Genomic DNA, 17,091 nt, shown 5'->3' with positions numbered 1-17,091 from the left:
ATAAAAAATAATATAATTTACATATCTTAAGACGAATCAAATAAATTTGTCCTTATAATTATTTCGCGGAGTGTATCAAAGCTTAACTTGTGTTGTTAGTAATTTTTGTTTTGTTTTTTTAAGTATCAAAACGAATTGATATCTAACTTTGATAATAGAGTCATTCATTTTCATTGGAAAGATTAGTGTTTTGGTAATCCCCCTTCGCCATTTGAATACAAAATTTGTATAAAATACTTGAATTCAAGTGTTTTTTTGAAATTCGATAAAAATCCTTTTAAAAAATCTATACACTTAAAAAAAAAATGTAAAAAAACGCATTGAATAATTGTATCAATATGTCAATCGAGGTGAATACATTCTTATCTAACAGCGATTATGGTGATTCAGACATAAATTTATTGTTAGTAAGGTTTCTTATCGCAATCTTATTTTAAGTTAAAGGCACATATCCGTAAAATAGCAATTAAATAACATATTAGGGTGGCTCTTGTTGGATTTTGGGAAGTTTAAAAAAACCCCCGTGATAGCGGCCCAGTGATACTTACCGAATGATCGAAATTAAAATTTATAGGCCTATTGCCAGATTATCTGTGATACCTAAGCTTTTTGAGGCTATTATTTGTGAATCTTTATGTTTTTATGTTAAATCTCTTATTGTTCCTAATCAAATCAGCATGGTTTCACAAAAAGTCGCTCCACAGTAACTTTTTTAATAGAATTAGCTGAAAAAGACTGCGTATTTACTGACTTCAGTAAAGCCTTTGACAAGTTGTCACATAAAGTTCTGCTTTTTAAATTAAGAAAATTGGGATTAAGCGATTACTTTGTAAGATGGATTAAATCTTAATTATTTGACAGATCTTACTCTGTACTTTTCAATGGTTGCGAATCAAACAAGTTTAAGATCAATTCTTGAATTCCACAGGGCAGCTATTTGGGTCCTATTATTCTTATTCTGTTTATTAATGACTTACCATCCGTGTTAAAACACTCAAAGTGTCTCATTTATGCCGACGCACTATGTGGCAAAATGCCGATTTCGTGCGATTAATTAAAAACGGTTGTTATCAATGATTTTTTTTTTCAAAATATAAATAAGTTTATGTAAGAAATGGTTAAATTATATGTTTATTTCAACTATTATAGGGTAAACGATTATAAAAATCAATTTTTACTTGCACACTTAAGGTACTATAAGGAAAGTATGAATCTATGAATGTTCTATGTAAATAATTTATCCTATTTTCGTGACCTTTTTTGAATCAAAATTATGATCCTAAGTGGGCTGTAGGTCTGTCTTGATAATTTTAATATTTCGTCGACGTTTCGGGCGTGATTACACCCTTCTTCAGGACTCTAAAGTAAAATTTTTTTTTTTTTTTTTTTTTTTTCTAAAAATACTAAAAAAATCTAAATTAAAATCTATACTTACAATATTATAAAATAATAAATTTTAAGATATTTCTTAAAATTTGTTTTGGTAAATTTTCTGGTATCTCTTTTTTATTTCTTATATTTTTGTAAATATTTTAAAATTCAAAAATTGAAGCCTTAAAAAAGACGTTTCAATTTATCAAATTTCAAAATAATGAAATCTAAATTTCACATTTGATACAAAAATCAAAATTTGACTTTCAAAATCAAACATGATCTTCAGAAATCAGGTCAAATATAAAATTTAGCCTAAAATATTTCTATGGACAAACTGGCTATAGATATTGCTCAGTCCTTCGCAATCTGATCGCCTATTAACAGTATTATTAGTATTTAAAATGTGCAACATTTCTAATAACATACGTTTACTATAGTGTTTTTCTGTCTGTAAAATGTCAACATTGTTAAAGTCTGGCCTATGTCCTTCATCTATACAATGTAAAGCCAATGCTGTTTTTTGTGAGTGTCCGCTATTTATGTCTGATCTGTGACCAGCTAAACGATTTTTAAGCTTTTGCATAGAAGTTCCTACATAAACGGAAGGACATTGGTTTATTCCGTCACCTAGACATTTTATCTTATAGACAATATTTGATCTTTCACTTTTCGAAAATTCACCTTTTAAATTTGAAAACAATGAACTTCTTAAGATATTTGATGATTTAAAAGCTAAACGAACATTGTCTTTATTTCTTATGGGGGCATTTAAAATTCTATTTGAAAGACCTGGAATGTATAGAATACTTTTGTATGAAAATTGTGTAACATTTGTTACTAAATTTGTTTGAACCAAGGGATTAAAATATTGATTCAATATTGTTCTTATTATGTTTAATGGAAAGGAGTTAGAAAGTAAAGTATTAGTAATTATTTTTATGTTTTTTTGACGAAAGACAATGTCACTGATATCCAATACTCTGTTGGCAAAATTTTTTGCTGTGTTGATAATAACATGTTTCGGCTGTTTTGAATTAAAATTAATGAGACGACCTGAAGATGTTGGTTTTTTATACCAATCAAATACTAATCTATTATTTTTCCTTTTTACTAACACATCAAGATAAGGAAGTTCTCCGTTATTTTCCAACTCAACAGTAAACTGAATTTTTGGATGAAAGGAATTTAAGGCAGTTAGAGTTGAACTAACATGATTCGATTTGAGAATAATAAAAATGTCATCGACATATTTTGTAATTAGCTTTGGTTTATTTGGAATTTTATCAAATACGCTATCTAATAATGCTTCCATTACGATATCTGCTAATATTGGAGAAGCAGGACTTCCCATAGGAACTCCTTGTTTTTGTTGATAAAATATTTTATCATATTCCAAATAATTGTTGTCGATTACACAGAATCGCAAGATTTCTAAGAATTTTAATTTTGGAATTCTTGTATGATCTTTGATAATATTCCAACTTTTTTCAACCAATTCTAGAGCCAATTGAATAGGAATATTGGTGAATAATGAAACAACATCAAAAGAAACTAAAACATGGTCTTGTTCCAAAACAACGGGTGAGACTGTTGAAATGAACGATGATGCATTTTTTACGTTATATTTAGAATTAACAGTAATGTTATTTAAAATTTTAACTAGGTATTTAGATAACTGATAACATGGAACATTCATAGAAGAACAAATTGGTCTTAGAGGCATGTTTTGTTTATGAATTTTAGGTAATCCATAAATTTTAGGACTATTAGCAGTATATGTCGTCATATTCTTCTTTTCATATTCATTAATGAAATTATTAGTGAACAAGTACTTAACTAGATTATTATTCCGACTTTGAACCTTATTTGTGGGGTCACTTCTCAAAATTGTATAAGTGTTCCTGTCAGCCATCATATCTTTCATTTTATCAACATAAGTTATTTTTTCTATTGCTACCGTGACATTGCCTTTGTCAGCTGGAACAATTAAAATTTCAGGGTGCCGTTTTAAGAAATGTCTTGTATCGCTAAATACTTTATTTAAATACTTATCAAATTGAGGAATTGATACATGTCGCATATAATTTTGTAAGATTTGCGTGAAACATGACCGTGCAGGTTCCTGTTCACTCTGTTCCTTACTTTTTATTAATTCCTCTCCATCGGCTATAATTTTAAACGTCGACGAAATATTAAAATTATCAAGACAGACCTACAGCCCACTTAGGATCATAATTTTAATGTTCTATGTATGTAGGTACATCTTACATAATGAAATCTTGACGTATTTTTTATTTCAAAACTATTATAAGGAATGATATTAGGATAGTAAAAAAGTGGGAATTAAAATCTTTCGGATTTGTGCTCGTCTGGGCCCCGCAACTGGGGCCCAAACCAATGGACGCATTCGCCCCAAATTTTATAGTTAATAGTTATGGGTAAGTTGCTCGATGACATTTTTTTTTTACTTTTTTAGGAATAGCAAATAACGTCACCTGCCATACAACCAATATAAAGGTAATTTTGTTCTCGAAAACGGATCTAACGATTTTCTTCCAAACAATAATTCAAACAATTTCCGTGGATTTTTTCAATCACATCTTTTTATATTTATATTTATTTAAAAATATAAACTATAAATATTCTACTGCTATCACATCAGTCTTATACATTTTATTGAAAAAAAAAAATTATTTTAAAATTAGAACTATGTAGCTATATACTCATTAATCGAAGTTGTCCTTGTAAAAAAAAATCAGAAAACTATTTAAATTTACAACGAAATAAAAATGTTTATGAAATTTTCTATAAACGAGAGATTGTCTATTGACGAGATTTGAAAAATATTGGTTGAGCTGTTTTTGAGAAATCTTAAACAAAGAAATACACGTAATATGTTTTAAATTTTGAAATCTAGAACACATTGTTATACATAGTAAAGATCAGTTAGATCATTAAATCTATTTTGTTTTTTTTATTATTGGAACGCGACATTGAGGAAAAATCGCAGGATTTCTCACGTATTGTTCTTTAAAAAAAAATTTTGGGTGTCATTTCTACTCTATAATCCCTCACTATTGAACCGGCACTGAAATAACAAATACGGTATACAATTTATTTTGAGCCTCAGAAATAAAAAAAATTGATTTATCGTTAACTATTGTTGTTAGAAATAATGCTCTTCACTCTACCTTTATGAGAAGTGCAGTCACTCAAAAACATTTTTGTACCAATTTTCGAAATATGTAAAAGTAAATATAAATTTCTCGAAAAGTAATGTACTGACTTTTATAATTTTTTTTCTCAAATATCTTTGGTATTATACTTGTAATATTATGTATTCAATTTCTTTTTTAAGCTAAAGAAAAAAAAGAAAAAAAAATTATTCAATTACCTACGAAAACAATTATTGTAATTCGATTTACTCGAAAAGTAATCGATCAATTTGAATGATTTTTTTTTTCAAAAACATTTTTAATCTTTATAATAATTATTTATAAAAAAAATTTGTATTTAAGTTTTTTTTTTTAAGCTTGAAATAAAAAGAAGTAAAAAAAATCGATTTTTTTTTAATTTTCGATCTATGGATTTTTACTGTTTTTTGAAATTTTAATATCTTCGGGGCAAAATGATTCAACAAAACTCTTTAGTTTCTGCTTTTAGACACTATTATTAATGACTATGCAAAAGATCAATTTGATCATTCTGCCCCTGCTATGATTTCAGGCCACTTAATGATGATCATATCCAAATTTTGACTTAAAATCGAAAAATTACCCCTAATATAAAATTGGTAACATTTTTGAGTCGGGAAAAAAGTGATATATATTCATAAATACATAAGAAAAATAAAAATTGAAAGAAAAAATTACTTTCCTTAAAAACAGATCAAAATAAAACAAACCAAAGACAATATATTTTTTTTCATACAAAAAGTAATTTAAATTTTCAGCCTAAATCCCAATGTTTGAGAGCCTCTAGCTTCGAAAGGGAGCTATATAATCTGATGAAATTTCAAAACTTGGTTGGAAATAATGTCTAATTTATAACTCCATAAGAATTTTTATAAAAATCGGAAATTTTCAAAATTGACTTAATCGCACGAAATCGGGATTTTGCCACATAGTGCGACGATGTGACTATCTTTAAAACTATTTCAAATACTAGTGATTGTGAAGAACTCCAACGTGACCCTAATTCGTTTTTCCACTGGTGTACTCGTAACTGTTTGAGTCTTAACATCGATAAATGTAAAACTATGTGTTTTACTAGAAAACTTTTTTTTAATTCGTTTAATTATTTGTTTAATGGTGTGTCAATTTCTCGTGAAAATGATGTTTCTGTGCTCGGTGTCACATTTGATCGCAAACTCGAATTTGCGATCAAATGATGGGGGCACGTGACCCCCCCCCCCCCAGAACTGGTTCATACTTAAAGCAAATCAAATTATAAGTGTTGTTAAAATATATGAAAAATAACAGAAAGAACTTGAGTGAAACTCTTGTCTATGTATTTCTGACTGGAAATGCGAATTTTATTGTTTGTTGCATCCCTTTTCCATGAAAAGCTCCACCCCACAAATTAATAAACTACTTTTTGTTGGGTAAACACAAATTTTTTTCTGTTTAAAAAAAAGTGATTTTGGTGAAAAATTTTGATATGGACATTAGGGTGTGTCACATTTGTATGGCCGAAAAAAAGTACTCTAATTTTGCAATGTAATAGTAGTCAAAAGTTTTATTAGGCTCTAAGGTTTAATAATATATAAAAAAAAAATCATAATATCGTTCCTCTTTGGCTCGCTCAAATCGGTTGAAGTTGTTAGGAAAAAAACGATTTTATATGAAAAAATGTTTTTTTTCCTTCGCATATTATATCGCAGCTTCTTTACTAAGTGTTCAATTCCAACATATATAAGCTTGAATGTTTTTTCTTATAAAGATATATATTTGATATACATGTATTTGTTTTTGTATTCGAACCTTTAAGATGGGTTTTATAAAAGTGAACTAAATTAAGTTAGTAAAAGTAGGATAAGGGTTCGATAAGGGAAATTTAAATTGATATTTTTATGGGAGCCCAAATTCACGTCAAAAGGAAATTGACTTAGCGCCATCTAGTTTCTCAGGATTTTTACTTCACCTGAACATTATGTTTTTGAGAAAATTTTTCCAGCGATACCTTTAAAAATATGGAAATAAATAGTGTTCCAAAATTTCAAAAGAATCGGTGCAGTAGTTTTTAAGTTATTAAAATACTCATAACTTGGTCAATTTGGCTCCAAAAGACCTACAATTTGAACACAAGATTTCTGAGATACAAAAAAAATTTTAATGCAAAAAGAACTGGGTTTCCCGAGAAAAAAGCATGTTTCAGTTTTTTTTTTTAATTTTTTGGAACTTTAATATTTATTAGAATGTAGTATTTGACTTAAAACTACCAGGTAATTAAATAATGGTATAAATATGTCCATAATATTGCAAAATTTTATACAAAATCAATCAAAAAACGAAACATTTTTTTTCTAAAATTCATCCTTAAATCTTAATTTCTCAAAAACTATTTAATGAAACAACTTGAGTCAAAAAATAAAATAAAGAATAAATTACTAACTTTATAACACAGGATTGTACGTGCATTTTATGATTTTTAATATTTTTTTTTTCTCCCGGCTAATCGGGAGGTAAGTGACTGTACCAAGAAAATGTAAATTTTTCCTTCCGAATAACTTTTTTGTCATTTGTGGAAAATGTGCCCAAATATTTTTGGCCAGGTTTTAGACCAAAAAACCGCACTGTGTGTCGTTAAAATTCGCTGCTTCTCAGTCATATAACACGTTATATCTTTTGATAAAGAGCAAATAAAAATTTACCTTTATTGAGTATGCTGATAGTATTAAGGGTACCTACATAGACTAGAAGCTGCACAATCTTAAATTGAAAAACTTCAAAAATACTACAAAACACCTTTGGAGATCTGTTACCGATGACCAGCCACCAATGTATGAAGTACCATAATCTCAGTATGAATTTCTACATGGTTGGTTTTAAAAAATTCTTACTATTTTTGTTGGCATCGTACAGATATGATTGAAGCTTCATATTGAAGTTGAGATAATAAGCTGCTTTCAGATGATATAAGTTTTATTATAGGTTGTTATATAAAAAAATCGACTTAAGGATATTGGAAGAAAAAAAAAAGCTTGATTTTCTTGCTTTTTTTGATAAAAATTGATTGGGTTACCAAAGTTCTAGCTCTTTTTGGAGAATGTAGTGCAGACATGGTTGATGCGAATATTTTGATCTGAAATAATACGCTTTCAGATGGTATTTTTAATAAAACTACGAAATAGGTTTTTTTTTTTGGAAAAACTTTAAATTTTATAACAGGTAATAAATAAAACTAAAATAACGAAAAGAAGTCCAAAATGAGACACCTTGATGTTTAAAGCAGAACTTTTAAGGTTTTCAAAGCTATCTGTCACATTTTGAATCCACTTGTAGTGATATTTTAAGTCTGTGTATACCCCTGGAAAGTCTTTAACAGCACATCCAACACCAAAAGAAACAATAGCTGTCAATTTGTTGTTACAGACTAAAGGTCCTCCAGAATCTCCATCGCAAGCATCAGCTGTTCCATTCATATAACCAGCACATATCATGCCTTCTTTAACAGAACCTTGGTAATTCTTTTCACAAATAGTTTGATTTATGATTGGGACATTCACAATCATAAGGATGTCCGATGTAATACCCTGAAATTTTGAAAACTTAATAAAGATTTGATTTCAAATATTTTGTTTATACTTCTCCTGTGATACCCCATCCAGAAACTTGACACATAGTATCATCTGTCACATTATCCCAATTAATATCAATTGGTTTGATATTTTTGAATTTTTCCGAAACTTGTCCATTGAGAATAAAAATTGCAATATCGTCAACATAAGTTGTGGTATTAAATGTTTCTTTGTAATAAAGTTCAAGAACTTCAAAAGTTGTACTGTTGATACGATCAAATCGATCCACTGAACCCATTGAAACTAAGAATTCATTGGCTGTTCGCATAACTTTTTGAGGCTCACTAAAAAAAAAAACAATACTTTATCTTAAATTTTTGTATAAGAAATAAAACTTACTTGTAGATACAATGAGCTGCAGTTATGACAATTGATGGCTTGATTAGACTTCCGCCACAAACATGGCCAGAACCAAAGTAAAAATCCCGTTCTTTGAGGTGAATTGAAACTTGGTATTTATTTTCTGTTTCATTGGCTGCTGTTCCATTGATGATTTTTGGTTTGATGATTGAGTCGTCTGAAAAGTAGAAATTAGTTAAAAAATAGTTTATTTACTACAAAAACGAGGAGATTTATATGAAAACAAGGAAAATAATAATCAAATATTTATTCACAAATATTCGAAAGGTGTTTTTGCTATTTTAAAAAGAGGTAAGAGTAGTAAATTCATGGATTATCACAAAATGTGAGAAAAATTTTTCGTTTGTTTTTTTGTTTTCATTCCATAAATTGATTTTCTTGTTTTGGTTTGCATTACCTGCAAGCTTTAATCGTACCTATTCAATTCATTTGATAATAATAATTTATAAGTCAATGGATGCTTTTTTGTACTAATTTAATTTTAACTCGCCAATGTCTATCATATTCAGCTAAAGGAAATGCAATCCCGTTGGTTTTTGGCTTTCCAATTTATTTGAACTGACCAACAGTTTCATAAAATGTATCTAAAAAATATGCTTTGATAGCTAAAAATCTATACCCTTTTTTTTTCAAAAATGAGTTTTTCATAAAAACTTGGTCTCTTAATATATCTACTTTATTACAAAAATAGATTTATGTAGCTAGATACACTCAGAACTAGATGGCACTCAAAAAAGTGTTGTTTTGAAAAACCCTGTATCTTAAATCACTCGTAGCTCAAAACTTCCTTTTTGTGGCTTACGCCACTATTGTTCTCATAGCCTCATATATTCACAGACAACACTGTACCACAACAGGGTTTTGGGGGGAAAGACGTACGAAAGTTTCCAGTCTTGGTATTTTTTGTTTATGGTGTATACTAGCTTTTTTATTGTTTTTTTTTTTTTAACCGAATATGCAGGAGTAGGAAAGGGAGAAGATTGATCAAGCTAGAAGATTTAAGTTCATGCGATCTGGCCATATGACAACTTACTTTAAAGAATTTTATTTTTTATTGCGTGAATGATAAAAATTTGGGTTGGTTCTGCCGGGGTCAAAATTCTTTTGTCAAAATTCTGCTTTACAAAATTCTGCTTTCAAAATTTTGCTTTTCAAAATTCTGCTTTACAAAATTCTGTTTTTCAAAATTCTGCTTTTCATAATTCTGTTTTTCAAAATTCTGCACAAAATTAAAAAAGGATTTGGAAAATGTTAAAATGTTAATTTTGTGCAGAATTCAGTAAAATTATCTTCTTGAAAAATGATCGCTAATTTGACTACCTACTTTTATAATTTAACATTCTTTGAATGCATATTAATTTTTGTTTTATAAATGAATAAATTTGAAAAAATTAAAAAAAAGGTTTTTAATATTAATCAATTCCGAAAATAATTAAAAATTTATTAATTTATCAAATAAAGATGAATATTTAAAAAATTGAACAAGAAAAGGAATTTACGAAAGTACCAATGTTAAATTACATTAATGAATGTATTTTTCTTTAGCATAAGCGCTATGCTATAAAAAACAGAATGGGCAGAATTTTTTTTGTTCAAATATAATGTTGGCAGAATTTTGAATAGCAGAATTTTAAAAAGCAGAATTTTGAAAAACAGAATAGAAAAGAAGCCGAATTTTGAAAAACAGAATTTTTGATAAGAAAGCAGAATTTTGACCCGATCCCTAAAAATTTTCGTATTTTCTATCTCCAGATGAGACGATAGAAAACGAAGTTCTTAAGGTGTTTTTTTTTTTTTTTTTGATATTTGGTCTTTCTCTTATTAGAGAAGAGAAACATTTATGAGTGTCTTATTTTGTTACGCATTTGTGTTTTAACTACAATTGTAAGTTCATTTATTACTTTTTTGCCGTGAAACTTTTTTGTTTTTAATGTTTTGATAGAACCAAAATGTTCACAAGAATCCTGTTTAAAATGCGCCGCTCACTAATATTTTCGCTTTAACTGTGACGATATGAAATTTTACAAGAGTTTTTGCAAATTAGCTCTTATTTGAGATATGAAATTTAACACTTTTAAAAACTTGAAAAATTAAACTTTTAAAAGAAAAAAAAAACGAGTTAGATAAAAAAGCGTGTTGCTGTGTGTGAGTGCATAAAAAATTCACCAAATACGAAAGAACCAATTTTTATTTATTTCTATTTATTAAAATTGCTTATTTTTTTCTTAAAACATGGGTTTCCAGTTTTATAAAATTTTTATTTAGTATTGAAATACACGCTGTTTGCTTGAAAAGGGGACTATTTTGACAGAAATGAAAGTTAGATTTTATAGGTTTAATATTATTTTGGAGTCATAAAATTATGTTGTGCATGTTTTAAGGGTATTTTGTAATGCTGAAACATAAAAAAACAACTCTTTTTATATTTTTAGATGCTGACTTTTTCCAGGTTCAGCTTACACGTTTGAATCAAGTACTGTATGCTTTCATTGCTTCGAAATTAAGTTTAAGTTATAAATTCCTACTACCTTTAAATTTGGATAGTTAAATAAACTTTAAGGATTCTTAATTCTCCCATTTTAAAAATGTTCACACATTTTTCGAAAATGTATCTATACAGGGTGTCCCAAAAGTAATGGTTCAAACGAAATATCGACGGTTAAACTTCATAACCTCGTAAGTCGTTTTTGACTTATTTTTTGAAATCGAAAAAACCTCTTAAAACAAAATAAAAAATTAAAGAAATAAAAAAATTGTTTTTTTGCGGTGTTGCTCCCAAATAAAAGTTAGAAATTGATTTTTTATAGAACTTGAAGGTAATAGTTTATTTGCAACGAAATGGCGTATGGAATAAAAAATATTTTGATTAATTTATTGTTCCTTATTATTTGGCAATGTTTTTGTAAAAAGAATTTAAAAAAACAAAAATCAATAATGGGCGCCAGGAAGCAAAATACTGTTGCAAAGTAGGAATTTTTCGAAATTTCACAAGAATTGCATTAAATAGAAAGCCGTTAGGATTTGGGATGAACAAGTTACCAAATTCTGAGAGCCCTTAAGTTCCCCAAAAAGCATATTTCGTTTGATCCATTACTTTTGGGACACCCTGTACAATAATAATTTATACTACTTCATTTTAATTTTTTTTTTTTCAAAATTATGTCCTGTCCATATGGGAATTTAAAACTTTTGACTAACGTTTTGTAAAAATCCAGTACCTACCTATAAATTATTATCTTTCAATTAAGCCATGGAAACCTAAAAAATTATTAAATGGAATATTTTTACAAATTTTTAAATATATGTTCCATGAGAGTAACACTGGGCTCAAAAGTGTTAAATGTATAAAAACTCCGCCCGAGTGTTAAAATTCAAAAAATTACTAAAAAACGTAGGTTTTCCATATTTCCCTGAAAGTTATTTGTAATAACATTGTGAAAGATAAATTTCTATATTAGTTCTATAGAACTAAGTTGCAATCAGGGAGAATAGGTGGTTTTGGTGGTTTATATTTCATTGACTACACAAAATCGTATTTAATGGATAGTAAATAAATTGGGGCTTAGTTTATCCATGGTCAAATTTATAGATTTTTTTTACGAAGAAAATTAATTAAATCCGAAGTAAAAAAGCATTCTTAAAAAATAAAATTGATCTTACTTCCAAGAACACCAATATGAATAATTTTCAAAACACACAGTATTGCAAAATATCCTATTAACATTTTATTCACTTTCAAATCTCAACACCAACTAATTATTTTACTGAAAAATATCCCATCCAACTTAACAAAATTTAACCATTCTCTTCAAATAATAGTAATTTATCATTCAAACCAATAAAAGAGCAAATTTATCTTATCTTCAAAAATTTGCGATTTCTTCTTTTGTTTTAAATTTTATATTTATATTTTGTATCATTATTTGTTTTAATATCAAAACACATCAACTTCGATTTATAAGACACAAAAGTTGCGATTGAGCTGCACCCATTTTTAAACCTTTATTTGCTAAAAGCATAAAATGATGTAATAATTAAATGTCAAACTTTTAACTATATAAAACCAAGGCCGGGTGGAACGTGTATTTGCTCTTATTGCTGATAAATACAAAGGCCTGACAAATTTGTAATTTTATTGCACAATTCGATATATAGACCAGTGCCGATGCCTTCAAAAAAATTAAAAAGTACAAAAAAATCATAGTAGGATAAAACCCATTGGAAAAGGAGGTGAATATGATAAAAATGAAAGGAAAAATAAATTACGGGCGAGCCGAGTTCGGGAAGTGGGTGGGTTGAGTTTTTAATGGTAAAAAATGGTATATCTCGATTTCCGACAAAACTACAAGTCCTATAGAAAAAAGTTGTATGGCAAAGTTGTAGGTAATAAAAAGATCTACAACTTTTATACCAACAATTTTTTCACATAACCTCAAAATGTATGTGAAAAATTAAAAAAACCGAGTTTTTGGTTTTTTATTTTAATCTTTTTCAAGAGCAAAAATTTTTATACGAAATTTGGTGAAAACTTACCTTAATATGTCCCAAATACACTTTAATTTATTTGATTTAAAATGTTTATTTTTTAACAATTTTTTTGACTTAATACCAAAAAAACACCCTAATTTTCAATCCAAAATTCACGTGTCAAAATATCAGCTTTTTTCAAAAAGTCGGTGGGTATTTTGTTCTCCAAAATCTCTACTTTTCGATAGTGTAAACAACAATTTACATTAGTATACCAAAGTACATGTTCTCGGTAAAAGAAAAAAGCTTGAATTCGAAAATTTTTTTATCATTATTTAAAATTTTAGACTATTTATTAAAATTTACACTTAAATTACTCAAAAACCGTAACATTAATCAATGTTACATGAAATCTTACGTTTTTTGAGTAATTAAAGTGTAAGTTTGAATAAATAGGTAAAAATTGTAAACAATGATACAAAAAATTTTTCGAATTCAAGCTTATTTCATTTTTTGCATTTTACGAGAACATGTTCTATAGTATACTAATGTGAATTTTTTTTTACACCATCAGAAAATAGACATTTTAACAAACGAAATGCCTAGCGACTTTTTGAAAAAAGCTGATATTTTGGCACGTGAATTTTCGATTGAAAATTAGGGTGTTTTCTTGGTATTAAGTCAAAATAAGGTAAACAAATTAATATATTAAATTAAATAAATTACATTGTATTTGGGACATAATAAGGTAAGTTTTCACCAAATTTCGTATAAAAATTTTTGTTTTTGAAAAAGATAGAAATAAAAAACCAAAAACTCGGTTTTTTCAATTTTTCACATAAATTTTGAGGTTATGTGAAAAAATTGTTGGTATAAAAGTTGTAGATCTTTTTATTACCTACAACTTTGCCATACAACTTTTTTCTATAGGACTTGTAGTTTTGTCGGAAATCGAGATATACCATTTTTTACCATTAAAAACTCAACCCACCCACTTCCCGAACTCGGCTCGCCCGTAATTTATTTTTCCTTTAATTTTCATCATATTCACCTCCTTTTCCAATGGGTTTCATTCTACTATGATTTTTTTTAGTTTCAAAAATTATCGACCCTTGTCTAATAAAATTAATTCAAATTTGTTCTTTAATTGTGCAAATTAAAAAGTTTACAAATTTAAATAAGATAAGAAAACGAGTAAAACAATAAAATAACTAAGTGATTTTGAACTCGCTGAACTGCGTTTGATTGTATCATCTATCCAATTCACGTAATATCTCACATCTGTATAAACTCCAGGATAGCCTGTTAGACTAGAATTATTAATTCCAAATGAAACAATTCCTATCAATTTATTATTTGACACCAATGGACCTCCAGAATCTCCATTCGATGCATCTTTTTCACCATCCATATATCCTGCACAAATCATTCCATCTTTAATAGTACTCTCTCCATAATTTGTTGAACAAGTTTTTCTGTCCAAAATTGGTACATCAATTGTTAACAAAATTTCTGACAGTAAACCCTTAAGAAAGAAGTTTGTAAGCTTCTATTTAATTTATGGGAATGATATAAACTCACAGTTTCGGTTTTACCCCAACCGGTTACTTGACAAATTGTTCCTGCAGGAATCACTTCTCGATTTAATGGAATCACATTTATTGCTGGATTTGAAGCTGGTACAGTTCCATCCAAAAAAACTATGGCGATATCATTTGTATATGTTGATCTGACGAAATCACCATGAACAATATGAGTTATATCCAAAGATATTGTATTTTCGTTCTTTTCAAAACGGTCCAAAGTTCCCATAACGACGAAATAGTATCGAGCACTCTGAAATTTCCCGGTCATATCACTTCATAGAAGTAAAACAATCAATAAAAATGTTATTTATTAAAAAAAACTGGAGCTTACTCAAAGAAGCAATGCGCAGCTGATAGAACAACTGTTGGCTTAATCAATGAACCACCACAAATATGACCAGTTCCGAAAATTATTTCATTAGCTTTTAGCCGGATTGAGACTTGATGACGAGTATAGTCGATACTTGCTGCTGTTCCATTGATGATCTTTGGATATGATGTGGAAGCAGCTGAATAAACCAACAAAAATTAGCCTTTTCGACCAAAAAAATAAACCAAAATCTTACAATACCTATAACTGGTAGAAATAGAATCCAACAAACTTTAACGAAATCCATTTTGTTTAAAACTGATTTTAAAATACAATTGAAAAATTAGTTCATTGATTGAAATTGGATATTGTTTGCATTTTTACAACCTTGATAATTTTACTTTGGTCATTTTTATAAGGATTTTCCCATTGATAAAATAATGCATTCTGTGAAAGCCAGTTTATTATTGTTTTTTATTTGAAAGATAATCATAATCCAGTTTTGTAAAATTAAAGTGATAATATTTTCGCATTTCTGACCAGCTAAAAATAGATTAAAATTATGACGACACATTTTGTGACAAATTGGAAAGAATATTAGGTTTATCAATTCTGATTAATAAAGTAATTTAACTGAAATTTATAACTTGATTTGATAACATTGCAGATTTCTGATTAAATCCATGGAGTGAGTTAATATTGGTTTTCAAAGTTGTTTTGTCGTAATTGTTATAGTGGTAAATTCTGTCTTGAATTGCAGTAAAGCTTTAAAAATAACTACTTTTTTCAATTATTTTATTTGTTGTAATTGTCTTATTTACAAAGTAAGCATGGCAAAAAAAAGTCTTCCAAAAGTCACATCGGAACCATCTATACATAAATATTTTACCAATAAAATTTGACAAGCACATTTGCATGTCATTTTCCGAACACAGTTTTTGACGTGATAACGTTTTATATATCGATGAACCCCAGTTGTCTACTTTACTGAAAGCACTATTTTAGATAAAAAAGAGGTTGTCTGTAAAGCCGGTTTATGGACGATGATTTTACGTGATAACGTCGTCAGAAAACAGGTTGTGCGGTTTTGTTTAAAATGAGTCAATTGAAGAGTTTACTTTTTTCAAACAATCATAATTTACAAGAAAAAGCTAAAAAAAATACTAATTATATTAATTTTGTATTTTAAAAGCTTACAAAAAAAATTATGCAATTTAAAAGCCAAGAGTATTTCTTCTTTTATTTTTAAATTTTTATAATGCGCAAAGAGTATAAAAATAATTTGTTGAAAACAATCATTTTCATAAAAAAAAGCAAAGAAAACATGAATTTTTATCTTCTCACGTCATTAATTCCATTTTTTTCCCTAACAACCTATACAAAATTTTATACTATCTGAAAGCTTATTGTCTTAGCTCAAAATATATATATATCGATCAATTTTTTTGTTTGACAACCTATAAAAAATATATACCATGTGAAAGCTTATTATTTCACCTTTCATATGACTTATCAATCTCATTTCAAAGATGCCCACAAGAGAAGTTAGAATTTTTTAAAGTCAACCATGTTGAATTTCCAGACTGAGATTACGGTACTTCCCACACTGGGTGGCTGTTCGGGGGGCAACAGATCTCCACTGGTGTTTTGAGGTTTTTCGCAAGTTTCTTGATTTAACATTGTGCAGCTTGAAGTTAGTCTACCGTTATGTGTGATATACCGAATGAAAGGTAATTGTATCAGGATGCTCATAAAAGTTTAATAAAATTTCTATCTGCTCTTGGTCAAAAGTTATAACCTGTTGAATTCTAAAATTTTATTTTACCGTTATCTCAAAATTGAGTTTACGAAAATGATTGAAACTTCGCTCACATTTAGTCGTGGTCTTGGTCTATCATTACTTTATTCTTGTATCGATTCAAGAAAAAAAGATAAAAATAAAAAAACGATGAAAATCGGTTAAAAACGGTCAAGAAACGTGTTTTTTAAAAACTTGTTTCTTCCGTTATTCAGTCCTCACTAAACGATTCCAAGTTTTTGCACATGTATGCATTAGGAACGCTCCAAAAAAAAGATAAAAATCAAAAATTACCCAAAAATACCCCTAAAAAACAAGGTGTTTTCAAAAATTCATATTTCGAAACGCAGGGTGTTAGAAAAAAATCCGTATCAGACGCCTAATTTTTTTCCCTCAT

General features: G+C 28.2%; 2 protein-coding genes across 2 annotated transcripts; both read right to left on the bottom strand.

The window, feature by feature from the left end:
- Positions 1–1,239: 1,239 nt before the first annotated feature.
- LOC129910366 (uncharacterized) lies at positions 1,240–3,493 on the bottom strand. Its single transcript, XM_055987719.1, has 2 exons — positions 1,436–3,493; positions 1,240–1,359 (listed from the first exon to the last, which is right to left on the bottom strand). The coding sequence occupies exon 1, from the start codon at positions 3,452–3,454 to the stop codon at positions 1,682–1,684; it is 1,773 nt and encodes a 590-aa protein (XP_055843694.1). The 5' UTR covers positions 3,455–3,493; the 3' UTR covers positions 1,240–1,359; positions 1,436–1,681.
- A 4,269-nt stretch (positions 3,494–7,762) lies between these two features.
- On the bottom strand, positions 7,763–15,274 carry LOC129909600 (transmembrane protease serine 9-like; the record flags this gene model as incomplete). Its single annotated transcript, XM_055986674.1, has 8 exons — positions 15,158–15,274; positions 14,918–15,095; positions 14,582–14,858; positions 14,170–14,525; positions 10,810–10,832; positions 8,513–8,690; positions 8,181–8,457; positions 7,763–8,128 (listed from the first exon to the last, which is right to left on the bottom strand). Coding segments are annotated over exons 1-8 (1,701 nt in total), but the record flags the coding sequence as incomplete, so codon positions are not given.
- Positions 15,275–17,091: the final 1,817 nt, after the last annotated feature.

The sequence above is a fragment of the Episyrphus balteatus genome, chromosome 2 (genome assembly GCF_945859705.1).
Source record: "Episyrphus balteatus chromosome 2, idEpiBalt1.1, whole genome shotgun sequence".
NCBI lineage: Eukaryota > Metazoa > Arthropoda > Insecta > Diptera > Syrphidae > Episyrphus > Episyrphus balteatus.
This window is presented reverse-complemented; position numbering and strand designations above follow the sequence as displayed.

What these genes read in the sequence shown, in the direction of transcription:
- LOC129910366 (XM_055987719.1), bottom strand. Translation starts at nt 3,454, where the DNA reads ATGCGACATGTATCAATTCCTCAATTTGATAAGTATTTAAATAAAGTA.